Source organism: Vulpes lagopus, chromosome 1 (genome assembly GCF_018345385.1).
Source record: "Vulpes lagopus strain Blue_001 chromosome 1, ASM1834538v1, whole genome shotgun sequence".
Taxonomy (NCBI): domain Eukaryota; kingdom Metazoa; phylum Chordata; class Mammalia; order Carnivora; family Canidae; genus Vulpes; species Vulpes lagopus.
This window is the reverse complement of record NC_054824.1, coordinates 35,934,798-35,960,938: the sequence shown is the minus strand read 5'-3', so window position 1 is coordinate 35,960,938 and position 26,141 is coordinate 35,934,798. Positions and strand designations below refer to the sequence as shown.

The 26,141-nt window shown below is 36.6% G+C and overlaps 1 protein-coding gene across 3 annotated transcripts in view; it reads right to left on the bottom strand.

Annotated features, from left to right (window-relative positions):
• The window catches only part of FILIP1 (filamin A interacting protein 1), a 179,285-nt gene that overhangs the window by 65,234 nt on the left and 87,910 nt on the right, over positions 1 to 26,141 (bottom strand). For all 3 annotated transcript variants that reach the window (XM_041772293.1, XM_041772462.1, XM_041772377.1), the window contains exon 3: positions 970 to 1,143. In XM_041772293.1, coding sequence (XP_041628227.1) covers positions 970 to 1,143 — 174 coding nt within the window. The remainder of the gene's footprint in view (positions 1 to 969; positions 1,144 to 26,141) is intronic.

Sequence of the window (26,141 nt, the reverse complement as noted above, 5' to 3'; positions counted from 1 at the left end):
AGACGACAAAGATGAAAACAAGAGCTCGAGCTTAACCTTTTTGTAGAAATTAGGTAATTACAGGACCATCAATCTGTTGTGAATATCATCTAAAGCAGATCTTATCTGAGATCTGTCAAACTGATCTACAAAGGCTTGACATAAGATAAAAGTTACATTACAATAAATTACTTCAGAGTTTTCATTTCTGTGTTCTTTTTTTTCATTTATGGTACTAATTTCACATCTCTGAATTTTTTTACATAAATTCTGAAGTGAATATGGTAGATCTAGCAATTGTTTCCCTAAATCAGCCTCAAACTTCTATTACAAAGTGAGAATACTTTTAACATGTAGTATCCTGGGAAATTAATAATGATAGTAAATAGTTCCTAATACAATCTTATATAAAAATGATTAAATATAGCCCTATTAGATTTCCTTTCATCTTAAAGAATTGCCCTAAGTATTCCATTGGTATTTTACCTCAGCCATTGCATTGTAGTTACTCACATGACACCATTTTAATTATGACCGAGTCTATAAGATACTAAAACACAGTGCCTTTATAAATATCAATAATAAAATTTCCATCAATATAATATCAATAATCAACTTAAATTTAGGTTATCAATTTGATAATGCTCCTGACAACTCAATGCCAAAACTGATAAGCACTTCAAATTTTTTACACATATCATCTCAGAGAAATAAAAGAATAACAAGACTGCAAGAGCTTATAACTAGCATAATCACATGAGAAGTATGGTTCAGGCTTTAAGTATATTTAAGGAAATGCTTCTAAAATTCTTATCATTGAAATGTATCCACTATAATTCATGAATTATTTAATTACACTTTAATTCTATACTAGTGTATCATAAAAATTTTGCCTTTGAAAGAATGTTAAAGCATGTAGAATGGAAGAATGTGAAGCCATCACTCTGAGGTACCCTTAAATAGGGAAACTTGTTGATGTGGTATTTTTACCTCTGAAATTGGTTTCTCATAGACATCTTCTCCTATAGACTTCTCTTGGGCTAGGATGGCATCTCGGTGCAGGACTCGCAGCACTTTTTCTGGCTCTGCAGACCCGTAATGAGCCTCTAGAACCTCAGGCTTGGTTTTCTCTGTCTTCAGCATGTGGATCACATCTTCCCTGGCCTGTGGTAGAGTGCAGCAAGGTCAGACAGTTGACAACATAAATCACATACCAGACTCACAAAATCAACATAAAGCTTATTGAACACATCCCCATCTCTTCGGGGCTATTGGCAAATTCACTGGGTATTTTGTTCTTATTTTTTATCAAAAGCAAATTGGCAAGCAGATAGTCTGCTTCAGGTTGCTAGGAAGCAGGCAAGCAGAAAAAGGATTTGTGCTAATATTAACTACATAAAAATTGCTTTATCTAAGTAGAAGAGATTCTGAGTGCTTTTAATCAAGAGCACCTGGGATACTTACCCCATTTCAGTGCACATGGGGTCAAGGACAATTTAAAGTTTTTTAGTTTTCTATTTATGCTCTCAATGTAGTATTCAAATTGGTTTAAAATAACACCCTGCTCTCCCCATTCTAGTTATAACTCTATGTGTAATTAACAAAAACAGCCTTTATTAGTGAGTTCCTGTTTCTCGTCAAGTGATTCATTTTGTACAAAAACACATGGATGGGAACTCACATGGTGCTGGATTGGCCTTTTCAGTCTAAGGTATTCACACCAAAGGTGAAATTTAACTCCGATAACATCCAGACTACCAACCACATGAGTCAAGTTGGTAGGGTCCGGGCTGTTCTTTTGGTTTCTCAGCAAAACTTCAGCACCCTGTCGAGCTCTTGAGAAAACCACATGATTATAGGTTTTATATCAAATTGACTATGAATCTCATCACATAATGCAAATACGTCTGGATGTATTTTCTGCTGGTTAGTAGTGATGAATTTTCTAGTTATGATGGAGCTGACATTTGCTAAATGTACTTCCAGATGGTTATAGACTTGCTTTTCCAGTAATGGTGATGGGTATAAAGTATCCTGACTTCATGCGAACGTATACCAAAGAACAAACTTCTGGGCAAGAGTTTCAGCCTATAGCAATACAATAGAGTTTTTCCTGTGTTATGCTAACTATGGGTTTGAAATCATAAACCTGGCTCATTATCATGGTATTCTAAACAAGGGAGCTAACTAGTTAGCCCTAAGACAGGACCATTATAAAGTTCGTCTTTCTTGAGGTTTCCCACTTGTATTGCTCTTTCATTGTCTCCAAATTAATCTAATTCAAGATGGCTAAAGACTAATTTATTATGGAAACATCAATAGACTGGAATTTGCAGATTTTTCCCATGTTGTCTCTGCCACATTTGTATGTGCTCATTTCAAGACAAAAAATGGAAAGTATTAATTTTGAAGAAACTAGTAGTTCAGAATTGGCAAGAATGTGAAAGTCAGAAAATAATTTAATGGAAAGGCATCTGTGTTTCCATGCAGAAAGAACATAAGCATAGATATAGTACCAGGCTATCCTGTACAATATCTTCATGCAGTTTAGAAAAAGGTGCCCACTTCCTCTGGGAGATATAGCCTGAATCAGAGTAGCAGCAAGGAAAGAAAGTACTGTATTTCACTCCTATCTATCCCTTTTGCCAGGCACCTTTGTGCAAGGCGTTACTCCATTCTGTGGAAAGTGGCCCTAGACTGAAGAACATAAGGTCTGTCATTAGTTAATGGTTTTCAGGCAGATAAGATAAATAAGGAGCTTTTAGAAATGTAAATAGGTAGCTATTCCAGTTTAAAAGTTTAACCTATGCGGTTTAAAAACATGTAAATATTGTTGGTATCTATCTTCTTGACAAAATTGTCTTAATTCTCTTAGAAGAAAACAGTTTCTTTTGTTCTTGCTGATATGAAACAACTTTTTTCTCTAAAAATGTGCTTATGCTTGAGTTGTATGAACTGTGATATGCTACATATACCACACATTTCATTCTTAGTTTAATTACCCTAGACACTAATTACCAAAGAAAAAAGAGGCTATGGTGATATAACACTGTATTATATATTCAGAACCACACTATTCATCATGAACCTACTAAAAGCTTTTTAATTGCTATGATAATAATCCTGGAAGGAATACAAATGTTGCCTATAAATCACTGCTATTTAAAGTAGTTTAATACAGTAAATCAATCATTATTATTGTGGTGTCTGCTTAATCAATGGGTTAATGAAATGGCTATGTAATAACAATACATTTTTAAACTACTTTAAATATATGATTCAATCTATATAAATAAGATCCTACATTTTGGGGATAAAATGACCTTAATCTCCATTTTAAGAAACTTCTTATTATTTTTTAAGACTTATTTATTTATTGGAGAGAGAACATGCACAGGGGAGAGGCAGAGGTAGATGAAGAGGGAGGGAGAAACTTGAGTAGATTCCATGCTGAGTGCAGAGCCCTTTGTAGGGCTTAATCCTGGACTCTGAGATCACGACCTGAGCCAAAACCAAGAATCTTAACTGACTACACCACCCAGGTACCCCAAAACATAATTTTTATATAAAAGAATGAAATACAAAATGTAAGAGGGTTCCTGTCCTTAAAAATTACTGTTTTCACACAGAAGCTTTATGAGAAGCAAGTAGTTAAATTCTTAGGGTGCTATAGCACTGCTAAATAGACCACTGTATTTAAATATATGTAAAAGGACCCAGAGGGAAGAATACTTTGAAGAGGACTCTAGAAAAGGGAAAGGGGTCAGAGAAAGAAGAGATTAAATAATATTGTTCAATTATTTAGTTCTGATGATGAAGGAGAATAAGTATGAGATTAGGGTATAAAAACAGACACAGAGGGGTCACATTCTTTTATTCCATCCTACAAGTTCCTCTTTGTGCCAAGGGAGGCATATGGAAGCCAAGAACAAAAATGTCCCTGCAGAACTGTAACTGCACCAGATGGAGCAAGGGGTTGTTTCAACTGGCTGCATAAGGAACTGATTAAAAACATATGGGGGCAGCAGAGAGCTACTTGCAAAGCCCAGGTGAGTGTGTGATTCATCTTCATCTTATAAAGTCAACAGAGGTATCTGGGTTTTGCTGGGGGTGGGGTGGGGGGGGGGAAGAAGAATAAAAGTCAGAAAAGGTGGAGCCACAACAGGTGGCATAGTTCAAAAAAAGAGTTAAATCGAATCATTCATTTGATAAATACTTGTGCACATTTACTTTGGGCAATGCATTGTGCTCAGTATTGGAGATATAATCACATCCTCAGAGATTACAGTCTAGAAGGATATGAACAAATAATTGAAAGGCATTGACATGATAAGCCTTAGGAGGGAGGAGATACAGGGGGCTAAGAACTTCATCTAAAAATACACGTGACTTGAATATAAGCCAAGGAAAAGGCTTCATAGAGTATGTGACCCAAAAATCTCACAATGAGTACTTGAGCCAGAGAGAGAGGGTAGCTAGAGTAAGAGTGTTCTTGGCCAAGGAAAAACTGTAGGCAAAAGCCAAACAGATGTAGATGCATGGGCTGGAAAACATGAGGCTAGAGTGATAAATAATAGCCAACTCAGGAAAAGCCTTGTAAATCAGGTGGTAAGTTTCCATTTTCTCATGGAACAGTAAGAAGCCTTGGAATTTTTAAGCAGCAGGACAGTAACATGATCAAGTCTGTATGGTGGAAAGATCATTCATTTGCTGTGTTAAAAACCTACAGATTTTGAATCAACAGGTATGTTGGTGTAGTCCAGGACATGTGATTTAAAATCTCTGCAAATCCTCAGCTAAAATCATACTCAATGGGGAAAAACTGAGAGCTTTTCCCAAAAGATCAGAACAAAACAAGGATGTCCACTCTCACTACTTTTATTCAACATAGTACTGGAAGTCCTAGCCATAGCAATTGGACAAGAAAAAAAAAAAAGGGCATTCAAATTGGTAAAGAAGAAGTACAACTTTCACTATTTGTAGATGACATGATACTATAAATAGAAAACCCTAAAGACTCCAACAAAAAAACTACTAGATAGGATAGATAAATTGAATTCAGGACACAAAATCAATATTCATAAATCTGTTCCATTTCTATATACTAATAATGAGTGGCAGAAAGAGAAATTAAGAAAACAATCCCATTTGTAATTGCACCAAAAATAATAAAAGATCTAGGAATAAACTCAACCAAGGAAATGAAAGACCTGTACCCTGAAAACTAGAAAACATTGATGAAAAAATTGAAGATGACCCAAGCAAATGGGAAGATATTCCATGCTCATGGACTGGTAGAACAGATGTTGTTAAAATGTCCATACTACTCAAAGAAATCTGCAGATTTAAATGCAGTCCTTATTAAAATACCAACAGCATTTTTCACAAAACTAGAACAAGTAATTCTAAAATTTGTATGGAACCACAAAAGACTCAGAATAGCCAAAGCAATCTTGAAAAAGAAGAACAAAACTGGAGGGATCATAATCCCAAACTTCAATATAGACTACAAACATGTTGTAATTGAAAAAGTACGGTATGGCACAAATTGGACACATAGATCAATGGGACAGAGTAGAGAACCCAGAAATAAATCCATACTTATATGATCAATTAGTCTACAATAAAGAAGGCAAGAATAGGCAATAGGAAAAAGACAGTCTCTTCAACAAACAGTGGTGGGAAAACTGTACAGCTATATGTAAAAAAATAAGACTGGGTCACTTTCTTATACCATACACAAAAATAAACTCACAATGGATTAAAGACATAATACATGAGACCTGAGACCATAAAAATTCTAGAAAAGAACACAGGCAGTAATTTCTCTGACATTGGTCCTAATAACATCTTTCTAGATATGTCTTCTAAGGCAAGGGAAACAAAAGCAAAAAGAAACTATTGGGACTACATCAAAATGAAAAGCTTCTGCCCATTGAAGGAAACAATTAACAAAACTAAAAGGCAACCTACTGAATGGGAGAAAATATTTGCAAATGATATATCCAACAAAAGTCTGGTATCTAAGATAGTCAAAAAACTGATACACCTCAACAACCAAAAACAAATAATCCAATTAAGAAATAGGCAGAAGACATGAATAGACATTTCTCCAAAGACGACATCCAGATGGCCAATAGACACATAAAAAGATGCTCCACATCATTCATCATCAGGAAAGTGTAAATCAAAACTACAGTGAGGGGGCACCTGGGTGGCTCAGTGGTTGAGCTTCTGCTTGTGGTTCAGGGTGTGATCCAGGGTCCTGGCATCGAGTCCCGCATCAGGCTCCCCAAAGGGAGCCTGCTTCTTCCTCTGCCTATGTCTCTGCCTCTCTCTGTGTGTCTCTCATGAATAGGTAGATAAAATCTTTAAAAAAATATATGGTCCTGGATGACCAATGCATGCCCATTCTATTATTGCTTTCCTATTCTGGCATTCCATTCAATGTTCTGTATCTATTTAAATAAGGTAACTTATTAGTTTACTTGTCTTTCTTTCTTAGTCTGTGAGCTGCTTTGAGGACAAAGATGTGTCTATAGTGTCTACTAAAAGAATGCCTGTTTATGTGATAAGAACTCAGTAAATATTTGTTTAAATAAGAAAAGTCCAATTAAATGATGTGAAGTCAGAGAGGCATAAACTGGCACTGAAAATCTCAGAACAACCTTAACTACTTAGCCTTGTTTAAAAGATCTAAACAATTATATTTTGTGAACTTCTACCCTTTGATCTCACATTTGTGTCTACAATTTAGGAGTCACTTTGTTCTTCTTAAGTTTATCGCAAAAAGAAAATATGTAAACGGAATAAGGAAAACCAGTACATTCTACCAGAATGTTGCAACAGGAAATGGACTATCTTTAAATCTCATACAAATTGAATTACACTATTTACTCTTGTTAGGTAAATACAAATACCATAAATATATTGGAAGGAAAAAAGCTACATAATTTATGATGATATTAGCTATTCCTACAGAAATTAAAACCATCTTTTCTCCTGAGTTTTAGAATTTAAAGTTAACATGATTAGTAACACAACAACAAGGAGAAGACTCAAACATGGCGAGTTTAAAGGGCCATCGGGCTAAAAATATGTCTTTTGGTTTCTTTGGAGAAATTCCTTTACATAAATATATGGTCAATAGTGCCTAAAAGTCTCTATATCCATGTTTATTAAGGATCACTGCTTTCTAGCATGTCAGGCTGAATATCACCCAAAAGAAATATTTCATTAAAATGTTAAAAGCAGATGCTATTTTCATGTTAATATTTGCTGTTATTATCAACATAATAGCTTGAATTCTTAAAAATAAAATCCTTCAAAATCCCAATGATATTTTTTGCAGAAATAGAAAAATACATCCTAAAATGCAGAGGGGATTTCAAAGGACTCCAAAGAGCCAAAACAACCTTGAAAAAGAACAAAGTTGGAGGTTCCAGATTTTCTGTTTTCAAAACTTACTAGAGAGCTACAGTAATCAAAACAGTGTGATACTGACATAAATACAGACATATAAACCAGTGGAAGAGAACAGAAGCACACAAAAAAATCCCCACATATATTGTCAAATGATCTTCAATAAGAATGCCAATACCACTCAATGGGGGAAAGGACAGTTTTTTCAACAAATGATGTTGGAGAAACTGAATATTCATATGTAAAAGAATGAAGTTGGACCATTATCTTACACCATATGCAAAGATCAATTCAAAATGATCAGAGACCTAAATGGAGAAGCTAAAAGTTTTAAAATAAATTATAGGGGGAAAGCTCCATGATATTGGATTTGACAATGATTTCTTACATGTGACACACCAAAAGCATGGCAACAGCAGAAAAAATAAATCAGTTGAACTACATCAAAATTTAAAACTTCAGTCTCAAAGAACACAATCAACAGCATGAAAAGCAACTCACAGAATAGGAGAAAGTATTTGCAAATAATATATCTGATTATCTATTAAGAGATTAATATCCAGAATATACAAAGAATGCCTACAATGCAACAACAACAAAAAAAATTAAAAATTGGACAAAAGGGATGCCTGGGTGGCTCAGCAGTTGAGCTGCCTTCAGCTCAGGGTGTGATCCTGGCTTCCAGCCAGCGGGAACCTGCTTCTCCCTCTGACTATGTCTCTGCCTCTCTTTGTGTGTCTCTCATGAATAAATAAATAAAATCTTAAAAAAAAATTGTACAAAAGACTTAAATGGATATCTCTCTAAAGAAATATACAAATGGTTACCAAGCACTTGAAAATATGTTCCATGTTACTAGTCATTAGGAAAATGCAAATCAAAACCACAGCCAGACACCATTTCATACCCATTAGTATAGCTATCATCTAAAACACAGGAAATAACAAATACTGACATTGATGTGGAAAAATTTAAACTATTGTGCACTGCTTATGAAAATGTAAAATATTTTACCCACTATAGAAAACAGTGTGGTGTTTCCTCAAAAAATTAAAAGTAGATTACCATATGACTCAGCAATTCTATTTCTGGGTACATATTCAAAAGAATTGAAAGCAGGGACACTCATGTTCATAGCAGCATTATTGGCAATAGCCAAGAGGTAAACAACCCAAGTATCCACTGACAGGTGACTGGGTAAGCAAAATGTGGTATTATTCAACCTTTAAAATGAAGGAAATTCTGACACATGCTGCAACATGGATGAAACTTGAAGACATTATGCAAAGTGAAATAAGCCAGTCACAAAAGGACAAATATTATATGATTCCATTTATATGAGGTATTAGAATAGTCAAATTCATAGAGACAGAAGGTAGAATGCTGCTTGTCAGAGTTGGAGGGAAAGAGAGTTATTGTTTAAGGAGTATAGAGAGTTTCTGTACTGGAGATGGATAGTGATGGTATATAACAAGGTGAATACATTTAATACCAATGAATTGTACACTTAAAAATGGTTAAAATGGTCAATTTCACATTATACATATTTTACCAGAAGTTTAAAAAACTAAAGGTACCTTGTTTGCCCCTGAAATAATTGGAGTAAGAAAAGAAAAATCATTCCTAATTCTTTATTTAGAGAATACCACTTTAGAGAAAAAAGTAAAATTCCATGTAATAAATTATAAAAATTCAGTCATATTTTTCTTATGATTAGTTAACTGTATCTCAGAGTCATCCATGGATTGAAATACATTTTCACGACTTATGTGGTTTTCTTCTTTTTTCTTTTTACACACATTGAGATATTAATAGTACCCCAGCTGCTATGTCCCGGATTAAAAATTAGATAAGGTCACAGGTTCCCCCATGAAGTGCTGTGATGCTACAGTTAATAATTTCTTAAATTCCAAAAGACTACAAGCTTTTTGTTCTGTGCTAATAAAGACCTTGGGCAGAGCCTTTAAACTCCCTACCCCTATATATAATCAAGTCCAGCAGATAGGGTCCAGCTTTCTGTGAACAAGTTGAAAAGCTGAATTCCTTAAAATATGGGAGAAGCCATTGCTAAGGCACAACATGATTATTTTCTCACTGTGGTTGTTTATCTAGCTCCACAAATTTAATCCCTTCAACAAAAACCAGCTAGATGAGACCTAGGACAGATAAAGCATCTATACTAGATGTGGTACCAGACATCTCTGTACAGACATCTTTGGTACAATTCTGCTTATTAGGTTAAATTTTGTTCACCTCCTTACTTTTTTCTATGCTGGTCTCTAGAAGTTATTTTTCAAGCTTGAGTAAAATGTTGTAATCCTGTCCTGGAGGATTGACTGGCAGGGTGGCCTTGCCATAGGGCAATTTGCATGAGGAATTAAGGCTCTTCCTGGGAAAGAACTCATCCCAAGGGAGGAAGGGCACCATATTGGTTGAAGGACAATGAAGCAGGGTCAGAGGGGAAGGGTGAGTCTGAGTGCAGCATAGTGTCTGTCACTCAGACTCCCCTCTAGCCTACCCCCTTGATCCATGCCTGAGTCTCAGGGTGAGGGATTGCTGTAAAAGACCTAAATAAAACTAAGAGGAATTGGTAAATTAGAATTCAAGATACCATGCTTCAGTAGTAAGGATGCAGGAAGGAGCCACCGTCTCTATATTTTGCATCATGCTTTCAGTGTAGACATCAGTCTGAGCAGTCTCCAAGTAGACATCAGCTGACATAAACAGAAGAGAAAGCCTTTGGGGCATATGCAGCAGTGCTGGCTGTGCCAGAGTAGGAACGAGGGCAAAAAGGCAAATGCCAAATGGTAGCCCAGAGGAGTATGCAGAACCTGTGTGGGTCATCCTCTGAGGACTTCTAGCATATTATGGGAGGAACTTAAGGGGATCTGGCATCTGCACAGAGCAGGTAGGGGCAGAGGTAGGAGAGGGAGAAGATAGCTTAGTTTCTTTGATCTTATTTTCATCCTGTGTCTGGTGAGGGCTGGGAAATATAAGTAAGACTTTTTTCAAAAGAGAAAATATTTCAACCAAACAAGATAAGACTACATCATCTAGATAGAATTTATATGGGGGTTTATTTAATCACATAACATAAAGTTCCTTCAGATTTGGTATGGTTTTTGATATATTTATTTCAGCCTCTGACTTCAGTGAATTCTATGTCTATAAAACACACATGACCAACTTAGAACTAGAGTTTAATTTTTTGAAGAAAAATACAAGTAAATGTCAGCCATTATGAACCTACAGGGAACATTACACTGGATATTTACTTTTATAAGTAATCAAGAGTTAGTACTTTAAACACTAGAGTTGTTTTATTTTAAGGGTTTGGGAATAGGAGCATCCTCAAGTGAATTATAAAGCCCCTCTGCTCTTAAAAAGAATATAAGGAACATAGTCAATGTCTTTTCAAGAACTCAGGTGGTCATTCTAAATATCAGTTTTTCTGGTGTACTGAAAATGTATATTGTTACGCGGTTCTTTCATTCTTTCACTTGCTTTTCATCGTTCTCTTTAAATGAGTTCTTGATGTAAACTTAGCCCTAGTGTAATGCTTATTTTTACTGCAACTCAAGAGAAGTGATGTAGTAGAAAGAGCATGCACTTGGGAATCTTGAGTTAGAAATATGCATTATCACTACTACCAGTGTGACTTGAAACAAGTGAGTTAGATTCTCTGAGCTCAGTTTCCTCTCCTATAAAATGGGCATAGCAGTAGCTATGTCACAGATCCTCTATGAGCTAATGTAGGAAGGTGCTTGGCAAATGTTTATTATCCTACCCTTCGGGAGCCAAACAGACAAATTGTGGCTCTGCAGTTTACTACAGCCATGTGACCCTTGGCCAGTTAGTTCTGAACTTCAGTTTCCCTGTCTGTATGAGAATGAAATATATGTGAAGTGCCTAATGTAGTGCCTGGAGTGCTATAGGTGCCCAACAAAAGGCAATTTCCTCTTTTCTTTTCTCATAAAGGTAAATGGCTGATGTGGAACAGCTGCATCTACTGAGTAGCATAACCAAAATCCTTTCCACAAACTGAGTCAGCAAGTCAAAGACTAAGGCAGGGGTTGCCTGGGTGGCTCAGGTGGTTAATTGTCCATCTTCGGCTCAGGTCATGATCCAGGGTCCTGGGATCGAGTCCTGCATGGGGTTCCCTGCTTAGTGAGGAGCCTGCTTCTCCCTCTCACTCTGCCCTCCTCCTGCTTGTGCGCCTTCACTCTCTTTCTCTCTCTCAAATAAATAAATCTAAAAAAAAAAAGACTAAGGCAGTTTTCCTCATCTCCATTCCTCTCAATATCCTGTGACTGCACATTCATAGCAATATCTGTTATTCCTAAGCCACAAACCTAACAGGCAACTGGCCACCCCATGTTGGCTGGTCCCGTGCTTCTGAGCCTTCTGCTTTATTTGTTGATGTAATTTGAAGGAGCAACTTTCTCTCTAATTCAAGAATTTGGACTGCACTGTTTACTCTAGAGTCTGCAGTTCCTTCATCACCATGTCAAAAGATCATATTGCAGCAGAAATGACTTACCATTTTTTAAAACTTTTCTGAGTATTCTATTTAAAACCTGGCATCAGTAAGAATGTTAAATAACACATCTTGTACTAGCACTCATGTAAAAAGCAGGCATTGCCTATAAATGAAGGTGCAACCAAAGTCAAGCCCTCTGATTTTGGAAAATAAAACAAAAATAAGTACCAAAAAAATAGAAATGATAATTTTTAAAAATGGTACCTTTGATGTTTCATAAAATTCCTATAAGAGTTCCTACTTGGAATATCCTTTTTTTGAAGAAAGGAAATCCCAAGAAAGCTACAAAACTTCTATAATAGGTAAGATTTGCCAAATGCTTTTTATGGGCAATATTTGGCCTTCTAGTGCTATGTCTCAGTTTGAAATGCCAAATCTACTTGTTCAAAGACAAAATGTAGTCCATCACATTTGCTCATACAATTGCTTTGCTTTTTCACTGTATTGGATCACAGATGGACCACATTCAAGAAATTTTTAAACAAGAATATTTCATGTGAAGGGCACCTGGGTGGCTCAGTCAGTTGAGCATCTGTCTTTGGCTCAGTCATGATCTCAGGGTCCTGGGACTGAGTTCCACATTAGGCTCCCTGCTCAGCAGTGAGTCTGTTTCTCTCTCTCTCTCTCTCTCTCTCTCTCTGCCCCTCCCCACTGCTTGTGCTCCCTCTTTCTCTCTCTCTGAAACAAATAAATAAAATTTTTAAAAAATGGAACATCTCATGTGTATTATTATTTACATGCTAGCATTCAGGAACTATGTGATACTCTGAAATTTGAGAATGGGCATAAAATTTGTAGAACTGACATTTCTGATGTCTGATACTTCCCTAATTACTATACTCACCACTTGGTAATTTCAATGGCTCATTTTTTCCCTCCTCACAAGACTGAGAACTCAGGGAGGGCAGAAACCTCTTGGTTTCTTTTGTGTCCCTAGTCCCTAGAACAGTGACTGACACAAGTGTTTGTTCAATAAATGTTTGCTAAATATATGGGTTTATTATTTTTTTAATTTTTATTTATTTATGATAGTCACACAGAGAGAGAGAGAGAGAGAGAGAGAGAGAGAGAGAGAGAGACATAGGCAGAGGGAGAAGCAGGCTCCATGCACCGGGAGCCTGACGTGGGATTCGATCCCGGGTCTCCAGGATCGCCCTGGGCCAAAGGCAGGCGCCAAACCACTACACCACCCAGGGATCCCTGTTTGCTAAATATAAGAATAAAGTGTGTGTGTGTGTGTGTGTGTGTGTGTGTGTGTGCGTGTATGAACTCTATCTGTCCAACAGCAACTTCCTGTGTTTCTCCTTTTCTAAGCATGTACATTTTCTCCTTTGTGAACAGAATAGCATTTTAAAAATCGACCTTTTATCTCTCACTACAGGGAGTTTAGATTCCAAAAGCTACTGGTTTATTACTCTCATTTTGTTCATGAAATCCCTCTAAAATCTCTCCATGATTCGAGTTCCTTCTTGTATACAAGGAACAAAAAATAAGCTACAGGTGATGCTCAATATCAGCAGTAGTTATTTTCTGGAAGTTACCACAAACACTGCATTAGAATACTGAATCATTGCAGTTACCACAAACACTGCATTAGAACACTGAATCATTGCTCTTAGGGGAAATACAGTTAGGCTCCTACAAGCCCCTCATCACAACATTTTCATCAACCAAGTAATATATGACCTTTTTTGTGCATTTTTTAATTTAAAGATGAATGAATATATATACATGGGTAGTTATCTGACTTCTGTATGAGGTAAAGACTTTCTCTGAAATGAGGAAAAGCATAAGAGATTCTATGCATAAAAAATAGCCAATTAAATGGTTTAAAAAAAGGAAATATTTCTAACAACAATGACAGATACAGGGTAATTATCCTCAGTTATAAAGTGTTCACATATGTCAGTGAGTAAAATCCCAACTAAGGCTTTTTGTTAGGACAGATTGAGCATAAATATGTTCATTACAATGTTATTTAAAACTGTAAAAATATTGGAAACAACCTAGATATGCAATAAGGAAGTATTTGAGTAGAATATAATACTTCCATATGATAAAAAAACATTTTATAAACTTTGAAAATTCTATTTCAAGGGGTGTTGAATGATGTGGGAAATGCTTATAACAAATATGTATTGAAATTTGTATATACACTGTGCTTGTAATTATGTAAAAAATACATGTGAAGAAAAACACTCACCCAAATATTCACAATTATTCTTTCAAGCTGGCAGAATTATGGGTGATTGATATTTTTCTTTGTAACTTTTCCATATTTCTAAATAAGTGTTTATCAAAAATTTTTAACTTATTTTCCTAGTGAGACCTTTTAGAGTATTTTTTCTAATTGCCATACTTATGAAGTTTCAATATCACAGATAGATTGTACATCTGTTTATGCACTGTAGTCTTTTTGAGGATCACAAACCATTATAACATCTAAAATTTCTTTTCCTCCCATAAGAATCAGTTTTTTCCCTGTTGGGAATAATAGCACTCTTATTGAGAGTGCATGTCCTAAGTGATCTATATTGAACTGGTTTTGCTTTGATTATCAGACAAAATAAAAATTAAAGAAAGTTCTGGAAGAGGTAATTTCAACTCAGAGGAATAAATTTATAGTAGAATTTCTGGTCCTCTGGTATTTGAAATTTTGAAACAATGATCTTTCTCTATCATGCCTAATATTTTTGTGAAAGTAAACATCTATTCCAGCTAATACATTTGGCTTTATGTGCATAATATGAAACTAACATATTTTACAGGGAAAAACAGAGTTGAATACAGTAAATACCAATACTTACATTGTGCCCTGGTATGGACAAAATTCTTTTCAGGTATGTTGCTTCTCTTATTTCTATTCTACAGATGATTAAAATAAGGGTAAAAAAATTAAATGGCTTGCCCATTTAATAAGATAAGAAAGGTAAGATAAAAATAGGATAAGAAACAGAGTTATCAGACTCCAAGATATTTATTCTCTCCATTACAGTTGCATCTGAAAATACAATATAGGCACAAAGCAAGGGAAGACCCTGGAATTAAACTCTGGGCAATCTCTCCTATACTAACATTCATCTACAAACGGTGCCGCCACCATCTGGTCTGATTTCCCCACTACATAACTTGATTGGCTTGCCATGATCTTGCTAACATTTTTTGAGCATTATCATCTTTTTAGTAACTTCCCTAAAAATGCCACACTTCTAACTTCAGGCCAGAGCACGTGAGGCAGTGAACCCAATCGTATAAACTTACTTCTCTAACTCTCCAAGACCCCTTGCCAAGCCACCGCTGCTGGGAGACAGCCCTAGAGCATGACTTCTTGCAATGCACTTTGAAGTAGATAAAATATGCACTCATGGACATCTGTCTGTTATTTCCTGCACTCACAGCTTTGTTCTTTATTGCCAGAGAATTCTATGGATGATGTCACTTTTCTCTGAAGAGAGCAGGCCATCAGAGCTTTTCACTGACATAATTAATTATCTGTAGCTTGATTCTGGGCCAGAAAATTCTCAAGGCACAGCCCCTCAAAGAATTAACTCTACTGTGCTTGCTATTCTTAAACTTTTAAAGAGACAGGGTACCATATCTTTTTTTTTCTTTTCTCAGACACTGATAATGGTATTTTTGTTCAGTGATATCAAGTAACAGAAAGTGAACTGGGGCACTATTCTATGATTTCACAGGGAAGACCTTCGGTTCAATGGGCAGCAAAATCTAAAGGTCGCTACAGATCAAGTATACAAAGCAAAGCTTTTAGGGCTTAGTCTTAAATGCCACAGGAATGCATCTCAATTACTGAATAGACTCTTTGGGGGATCTTGTGAATCTGCAGCCAGAAAAATGAGATCTCAACCAAAGCTAGCCACGTTGAATTATCCACAAGGTGAAAAGATTGTTTACCATCCACCACAGCCTAAAACATCACTTTATGTAAGCTTTACAAGATATAAGAAATTACCAGAATGGTGACCATGTATTTTGAGAGTTTCATCTATATCTTTATATAGATCTAGAGCAAATTAGAAAGTTCATCAGAAAATATCACCTTCCACTCTGCTGGGTTTCAAGATTATGTAAATTTAGCCATTACTTACCTCTTAAAAACTGGGGCTTGATGGGGAATAATCAACACTGTAGATGTCATAGAGCAGTGGAGGGGCTCTATGGGAATCAGCGCACTTGAGTTCTGGCCCTGATTTTCAGGCAAGTGATAAGGTAAGATCCAAGAAATGTTTCAACTTTCTCAACTCTTGGTGGAAGTAGAAATATCCTAAGACCATGCCTTTGAATGTGCATATTAATATTGCCCTCCACAAAGGAATTGTTATTTATGGTCTATTCTGCCTTGATTCTGCATAAACTGCATAAATTGTATTCTCTCTAGATTAATTTAGCTTGGCAAATTATTTCTTTGGACCTACTATTGAATTTGTCAAAGATTTAAAATTATAATAGTTGCACAGCCCAGGTGGCTCAGTGGTTTAGCGCTGACTTAGCCCAGAGTGTGATCCTGGGGACCCGGGATCGAGTCCCGTGTTGGGCTCCCTGCATGGAGCCTGTTTCTCCCTCTGCCTGTGTCTGTGCCTCTCTCTCTCTCTCTCTCTCTTTCTCTCTCTCATGAATAAATAAATAAAATCTTTGGAAAAAAATAAAATTATAATAGTTGATCATAAAAAATCAACATTACAGAATCAACACTAAAGAAAAAGTGAAGGTATATGACACATCCTCCCAAATTTCACTTCCCAGACCTAATTTTATTAATAATTTGAAATGGATCTTCTCAGAATTGTTTTTCTCTGTAGATATATAAATACAGATGTCAAAACACACACATTCTCTGTCTCTATCTCTCTGTCCATCTCTCTCCCTAACATTACTGAGCATTTACTATATGCCAGGAAATGTACAAAGTGCTCTGCAAATATTATCTCATTTTAACCTCACAATAACCTTGTCAGGTAGCTACTACTTTTTTAAAAAGATTTATTTATTTTAGAGAGAGAGAGATCTCACAAGTGGGAGAGGGGCAGAGGGAGAAGACCTTCAACAGACTCTCCACTGAACACACAGACCCACAACCCATGAGATTATGACTTAAGCCAAAACCAAGAATCAGGGGATTAACCAACTGAGTCACCTAGGTGCCCCAGGTACTATTACTATTATCATTTTGTAGATGAGGTATCTGAGGCAGGTACAAAGAAGTTTGGTGACTTGCCCAAAGTCACACAACTAAGTGGTGGCATCAGAACACAAATGCAGGCAGTCTAACTCCAGGGCTGGTAATCTTGGGGCACCTGGGTGACTCAGTGGTTGAGCATCTGCCTTTGGCTCAGGTCATGATCCTGGGGTCCTGGGTTCAAGTCCTACAGCAGGCTCCCCTGCAGGGAGCCTACCTCTCCCTCTGTCTATGTCTCTGTCTCTCTCTCTCTCTGTGTCTTTCATGAATAAATAAATAAAATCTTTTTTTAAAAAAAGAGCTGGTAATCTTAATATACTTTATGAATTCTCCATATATATACATATCAGTATGGAATCTCTCAAATATATACCTTTTATTTTTTATTCAAATATAATAGAGAGCTCAAGAAGGACGAAATTCTACTGATGCCAATAAAACTCATTTCACCAGAACTAATAGATATGTCTTGCATATTTGTCTTTCAAATCAATACATTCATTGAGTCTCTCTCTTTTCACATATGCGTCTCTCAGTTGGATTTTTTCCAGTTTGCTCATTTCTTCTTACTTGAATCTATAATCCAAAGTTTAGATCAAATTCCAATACCAGGGAGACCTTGGTGGCTCAGCAGTTAAATGTCTGTCTTCAGCTCAGGGCATGATCCCAGTCTGGGGATCGAGTCCCACATCCAGCTCCCTGTGACAAGCCTGATTCTTCCTCTGTCTCTCTCTCTGTCTGTGTCTCTCATGAATAAAGAAATAAAATCTTTTTTTAAAAATTCTAATACCAAGTGAAAAAATTCCAAGTGAAAGATTATTGTGTTAGACTAGAAGTCTACTACGTTGAATTTGTTTGAAATTAAGATCTCTACTGTAGAAATTAAATAAAATCTTTACCAAATATCCCTTTGCTTTGTCTTCCTCTCTTCTTTAGCTGAAAGTTGAAGAGCCTGCCTACCACTTCTCTTTCCACTGGCACCAGCACACATCTTAGATGGAGCAGTTAGTTACCTCCCTCCTTCTTCCTTTTCTTTTTCCCTCTATTTACTAAATTATTCATGTGTAAAGTTGCTATTCTGCTAGTTGTTTTGATGGGACCCACATGAATAGGACATAATCCCACACTTACATTGACTTTATACTAAAGTAGAAATGAGATTTGAGGTGATTCCTGTAACTAATTGTTTATCCAGAGAACCTTTTTTTTTAATTTTTAAAAATTTATTTATGATAGTCACAGAGAGAGAGAGAGAGAGAGAGGCAGAGACACAGGCAGAGGGAGAAGCAGGCTCCATGCACCGGGAGCCCGACATGAGACTCAATCCCGGGTCTCCATGATCGCGCCCTGGGCCAAAGGCAGGCGCTAAACCGCTACGCCACCCAGGGATCCCCAGAGAACCTTTTGGAAGGAATGGTGGAAGGAAAGTTCTAGAGCATGGAGTAGCATAGGGAAGTCATAAGGAATGAATAATTTTAATTCTAGATTTTTGACCAACCTAAATGACTCCAAGCCATAGCAGGACTTTTGATTCATAGAATCATAGGAATTTAGAGTGGGAAAGAACTTTAAACCCATGATTTACAGCTAAGGAAACAGGTTCAGAGAAGCCATTATTTTCCCCAAGGGGTACAACTAATTGGTTGTTGATTATATATTAGAACTGATTCTCAGACCAGGGATCCCTCCATCACACTAAATCATAGTGAATACATTGCAACAACCTCATGTAGGAATTAATCCATATGCTAATTAATTTTAGAAATGTGAAATAAGCCATTTTTTTGAGAGGTCATCTTTTAAATTAGCATTTGAATGTCACTGAGCACACTTGAAGGAATCCTGGCATGCTATAAAATCAATGCCCTAAAAAAGAAACTGACATTTCACTGAAATTTGACTTTGTATTCAAATACATTATTTGCCCATTAGCAATAGGAATGTGGTTACTGAGCTCAAAATATTGATTCAATACTTTTCCTTAATTTTCAGGTCAGTGCACATGTAAAGTATTTAGAGCATACTTTCTTCCCATGTGCAATTCTCATAGTCAACCAATTTTCCTATAGTCTTCCTGAAGGAAAATGTTAGAAAAACTTCATTTTGTTATAAGCTTAAGCTTATCAACAACTGCTACTAATAACTACTCATCATTCAAAGTTGAGAGGACTCTGGTTGAATATGTTACATATCATGGTCTTTTTACTTGCAGTCCCCCTCTTGGGATTTTCTTTTTCATTCCTAAGCCTAAGCCTGAGCTTTATCTGACAACCTGACATTGATTCTGATGTTTAAAAACCATGTCTTACTAGCGTATAATGTTCTCAGTATATTAGCTTTTTCACAATAAGTGACCAAAAACAACTGGCCAAGATTCATTTTAATAGCTGAGAACTTTCAGGGAAAGAATTTTCTTGATTATGAGAGAGTCAAAACGGTTCATGGTCCCCCCTAGTTTATTTCAAACCCCTGCTGCTTTTTTGTAGTTACCAAGTTGCCAAACCTTGTTGTTTCAGACAATTGACATGCATTGACCTCTACTGAGTTTTTGTGGTTAGGAACCTTATCTAAGTTGTCGTTATCATGCTTCATCATCCACAAACCAATGGTCAGATGAAAGCATGGCAGACATGACTAAACAGAAGAAGCAGGTGGATGAGATCAGACAACTCGTGCTGCCAGATTTCTCAATGCTGAACTCATTATTTCACATTCAGCAGTGGCCAGTTTTAAACAATATTATGAGAATATCCCTAAATTTCCTTCCAATTTCTCCACGACCTTCAAGGCCAACAAGCAAGTAGTCTGATGCCTTCTTTCTGCAGCCATTCTTCACACATGCTTAATCCCAAGAGCTACTTTAGCAAGACACAATGGAGCTGCCATGGTATGGGTTCACTCCAGCTGAAGTTCCAGTGGTCAGCTCACAGATGGTGTCATATTCATGGAGATCAGCTCTGAAGGCTTGCATCCCAAGGTGACTTAATCACAGCAAAATCATTTGAAGCATCTCTTCCTCACATGCCTGGCCTTGTTTTTTCTAGCCACAGCTTCTCAGGACTCACCAAAGCCATAAATAAAGAAAGCAATCATTTACATCTGCTAAAGTGGAGGCACTTGGAACTTTATGTACCACAAGTAAAATCCACTCCACTCAGGTTTCTGCTCTCACCACTCCACTGAAAGCTCTTTTATCATGGCAAACTATGATTTCCCTGTTTGTTAAATGCAGTGGTCAGTTCTCATTCTTCACTTTCCTTGATCCATCAGTAGCATCAGAAGCTTTTGATCTTTCTTCACCTTGAAACATTTTTTAGTTTGAGTCCAAAATACCCATCTTTGCTAACTTCCCTCCTATCTCTCTAGCTGCTCATTCTCCTTCTCCTTTGCTGATTCCTCCTCACTTTCCTGACCTCTGAGTGCTAGAATTCCCTGGGGCTCAGTCCTTGGACTTATCTTTTCTAAATTTATTTTCTTCATGATTTCACCCAGTTTCATGGAATTAAATACCATCTACACACAGATGACTCCCAAATTGATAGCTCCAGTCCAGACCTTTCCCTGAACTCCAGACTCATATCCAAATCTCTATGGATATCTCTCTGTCCTTGAATGTCTAATAGCATCTCAAAAATAACATGTGTAAAACTGCATTGCTGGTCTCCACCTGTCTATTCTGCTCCACCTGCAGTCTTCCCCATCTCAGTAAATGACAACCTCCGTTCTCCTTTGCTGGGCCAAAGAACCCTGGAGACAGCATTAGATAATCTCTGTCTCACATAACCCATACTCAACCTGCCATCAAATACTATCTGTCCTACAAAATTTGTACAGAATCTGAGCACTTTTCACCACTGTTAGCATGCTACTCCAAGCCATCATCAGCTTTAGTTTGGATAAAGCTTGTTTGTTAGGTCCCTGTTTCTGGTGGTTCCCATCAACTCAGAAACAAAGAAGTAAATAAAGAACTGCTGACAAAAAAAAAAAAAAATCACTGTATTTCCTCTATATACTCAATTATCAATACAGTAAAACTAAAACTGAAACTCTATTGGAGTTCATAGGAATGGAACTTTTAAAAAGATACAATAACATTTTTAAATGTTAGTTATTCTGCAAATATTTGTTAAGTACCTAATATGTAGAGATTCTAATTACCATGAACAATAAAAAATAACCAAAAGAAGACAAATATCTTTAAAAGGAAAAAAAAAAAAAGAAAATCACAACCTGATCTTTAAATTCCTTTATTTATTTATTTAAGATTTTACTTATTTATTCATGAGAGACACAGAGAGAGAGGCAGAAACACAGGCAGAGGGAGAAGCAGGCTCCATGCAGGGAGCCTGACATGGGACTCGATCCCGGGTCACCAGGATCATGCCCTGGGCTGAAGGCAGGCGCCAAACCGCTGAGCCACCCAGGTATCACCTTTAAATTCCTTTAAAGAGGGTTATACTATCTGTTGGCAAATTGAATTTAAATAAATAAATAAAGTCCTTTAAAGATCCTCTGATTATAAAGCCATCTCTTTCAAATAAGAATAGCTGGGGAAATTCAGAAACAGTACAATTAGAGAGGACAGGTCTTTCTACACGTGAAAACATATTATAGTGCTCAAGTAATTAGAACAGTGTGGTATTAGCACATGAAATAGGTAGAGAAATCTACATACCAAACCATAACCCAGAAATAGATTTAAATATTATATTACAGAAAAAAGTGACATTTCAAATCACAAGGGAAAAAGTGAAACATCAATTAATGGCTATTTACCTATTATTTCTCAGTTGTAAAATCATTTATCTTTATTCTACTTTGTGATGTTGCATCTGAAACTCTGCAAATTGCATTTCCTAGACTCCCATGCTTGTTGCTTCCTATTGAGCTCTGCCAATTGGAGTCACTAGAGGGATATTAAAAGGTGGGAAGAGGAGAATGGGGAGGGCTTTTCTGTTTTGTCCTAGTTCTTACAGAGCTGTTCCAGTTCCAGCTTCTTCAGACCTTCCAGAACCAGCTCAACAAGTATCTCTCTGGAGAGGTCCCTTCTCTGAACTCCTAGATTCTAGTCATTCTACCTCTTTTCCCTTTGTTTTCCCAGCTCTAAAGGCAGGCAGTTATTGTCTCTGGTTACTAAAGCATTCTATCTGTACTCTTTTCATTTTCTAGCATCTATATAACCAAATCCCTTTATTAACTCCTTTCCATTTGAAATATCTAGAGTGGTTTCTGTGTGCCTATCTGGACCCTAACTGCTACAATAGCCATCTACAAAAAAAGTAAAGTGACTTGCCTTAAATAGAGATGAATTCTAAATAGGTAAAATAATGGGAAAACTGGAAAGAAAAAAAGGACTTGGAGAAAATTAAAGTTTTCATAAATTATAAGTGGGAAGGGTCTCTTTTTAAATAATATTTAAATTCAATTAATTAACATATAATGCATGATTGATTTCAGAGGTAAAGGTCAGTGACTCATCAGTCTTCTATAACACCCAGTGCTCATTACATCACGTGCCCTCCTTAATGTCTATCACCCAGTTACCCCAGACCCCCACCATCCCTCCAGCAGCCCTCAGTTTGTTTCCCATGATTAAAAGTCTCTTATAGTTTGTCTCCCTCTCTGATTTTGTCTTGTTTTGTTTTTTTCTTTCTTGGGAAGGGCTTTCTAAATTTGATCCAAATCAGAAGCCATAAAAGAAAAGATTTATGTCTGACTAATAATAGTGGTAAGACATTTTGCATAGCAAGAAATGCCAAAAGCAAAGTCAAATTAAAAATAATGAGACAGAGGGATCCCTGGGTGGCGCAGCGGTTTGGCGCCTGCCTTTGGCCCGGGATCGAATCCCACGTCGGGTTCCCGGTGCATGAGCCTGCTTCTCCCTCTGCCTGTGTCTCTGCCTCTCTCTCTCTCTGTGACTATCATAAATAAATAAAAAAATTAAAGAAAAGAATATATAAAAATAATGAGACAGAAAAAAATTTTAACTTATAGCTTATATCACAAAAATCTATTTTTTTACTATTATAGAGAGCTCTTATTAATTAATAAAAGACCAAAAATATAATAGCAAAAACAGGCAAAGGATAGAAACAGTCTAGTCACAGAAAAAGAAATAAAAATACCTCTAAAAACATTTGAAAAGGTACTCAACCTCAATCAGAAGAAAAATGTAATTTAAAAGTACAAGGAGATACCCATTTCACCTACGGGATTGTTAAAGAAATTAAAACACCAGATTGGCAAAATGATGATATATTGTGTTGGTGAAAGTGTGAGAAAACAGACCTAGGCAATTTAACAAAATCTGCCACAAATGTATACATCCTTTGACTCAGCAGTTCCACTGCTGGGTAGTGTGAACAAGAAAAATACTCCTACGCATGTGATAAGATGTATGTATAATGTATCCATGCAGCATTGATTGTGAAAGCAAAAGACAGGGTACAGTTTAAATATCAACAGGGGACTACACTAAGGTATACTCAACTACCATGCACTTCATAGCCATTAAAAGGAATGTAAAATTTCTGCATGTTCCAATAGGGAAAGATTTCCAAGGCACATGTGATGTCTGAAAAGGGCCAATTGCAGAACAGTGTATGTAATATGTTCTGTTTGTGTAAAAAACAAAAGAAAATATACATACTTACATACATTATGTCTTTTTTTTTAGTTCTTCAGCCACATATGTGAATCAATTATTCAAATTTTAGGGGCACCTGGGTGGCTTAGTCAGTTGGACATCTGTCTTTGGCTCAGGTCATGATCTTGGGGTTCTGGGATCAAGTCCCATATTGGCCTCCCTGCTCAGAGGGCATCTGTTTCTCCCTCTGCCCTTCCCCCCTTGCTTGGGTGCTCTCTCTCTCTCCCTCTTTTTCTCTCTCTCTTCCTCAAATAAATAAATAAATAAATAAAGTCTTTTAAAAAGTTTTTCAAATTTCTAAATAAAATATTTTTAACTAGACTTATAATGATCATTGTTTTACAATATATATAAATATTAAACCATGTTGTATATCGGAAATTAAATTATATCTCAACAAAAAAGGAAAGATAATAAAACTGTTGTTTTAAATCCCACAGAAATATTTTCAACATAAACTTTTTTCAGTATATAAACTTTACCCTAAGAATTATTTTATGTTTGGCCTGATTTTTGGATTTACTAAATCAGAGCATGACTCCATCCATACTCTTGTCTTATAATTACATGATTCCTGAATGTGTAATTACAATAAGACTCTACCACCTTGGAAGAGATACAAGAATGACACTCTATCAAGATACAAAAATCTCTGAACACCTGGACAGAACGGAAGTCTTCTTCCATAAAGTCCTTGAAAAAAACATGTGAGCAAGTTATAACAAGTAATGGAACAAGCTTTTAAGCATTAGTCTAACAGTAGGTATTTGTATGGAGAATTGCTTTCCTTGCCTAATGACCTTGATATGGAAACACTTGATGTTCACTTGATACGGAAACAACATTAAAAATAAAGTGGGACAAAAATCAATGAATAAAATCAATGCACTGCTCCCATCGGCCACCCCAGAACATGTGAAATATTAGTTTCTTTCCTTTCAAATCATTTGCATGATACATAATGAAAGAGAAAAATCCCCAGTAAGAAGAGGCTCTCAACACTATTTTCATACAGGAAATGGTCTCAGGACTGCAGACATGTCAGAATAGCAGGACCACAGATGGAGGGCATGCAGTGAAAGATAAGACTAGAGTGGTGAGTGACTGCCAGACCATAAAAGCCTCTCAGAGCAATAGGGTGCCTCTGAGTGTTTTAAGCAGAGGAAAGACTTGATTGATTTGCATTTTAAAAAGCAGACTCTGGCTGTGATATGGAGAATGATGGGTGACAAGACCACAGGAAGGGAATATCAATTAGGGGGCTATAGCAATAAACCACGTGAAAGGTCATAAGGATGCCTGAAGTGAGGCAAAGGTGGTGAAGATCACGTCTCTCCAGTTATTTGAGGTCAGGTACCCTATGTCTTATTCTTTACCCTCACATTTCCTCTACTACCTAGCTGGAATTCTATAATCACCTATCATTGATTCCGTTGGCAGTTGAATCAACTATAATATGGTGGTAGATAATCAATAGGAAAGACCAGATTGTTGCTCTAGTGTTTGCTGCAGGTAGACAACAGTGTGATGTCTGTGAAGATCATTGCATGAGACAGTGAGACTCAGGAGGAAATGGGATCTTACAGCCACCTGCATCTTGTCTCACCAGTAAAGAATGGAAAAAGTCCTTCCCTCTATCCCTTCCCACTTAAGCAATTAGAGCCCTGAGAGATAGAAAGGAAGTGCAATGTTCAGAGTTTCCTGCCTACAACTCTTCAGTGACCCCAGAAGTGTCTCCCAGTCAGGATGTGTTTTGTTTTTTTTTTTTTTTCAGGAAAAATCTTTGTCCGGGTATTTTGCAGTCAGCATACCTGGCACTTCAAGTTGGCATGTTACACTACAATCACCTATAAGCAAGTCATGTCAGATATTGCAAAGAAAACAAATGCCCAGGCCTCAAGCTCTGTATGCAACAGTGCACTCAAATGACTGTCCTTTGTAAATGCAAAGCCAGGAATTTAAAGAAAAAAAAAAGACATGCATTTTGATTATTTCAGAATGCAGTTCACCTTCCACATTGCTTCGAGGTTAAGAAAAAAAAATATTAATTACAAAAAGTATATAAACAGTCAAATGCATGCACACACACATATATATAAAGTATATATTATGTATAATATATATCACATATAACATCTATTTATTCACATAGAATTTTTTCTCACCAGTTCAAGATGGCAGGTACTATACTATGCTACCTCAGGGCAGATCCATTTAAGGTTCAAAAACAGTAATACCACTGGTCAAGGGACACTGACTTTCATTGGTACATACTGGTTTTGAGCCCATCAGACTATTTCTACATTTGCTTAGGAACATACAAACCCTTGTTTTATTGCTGGTTTTCCTCACAAATTAGC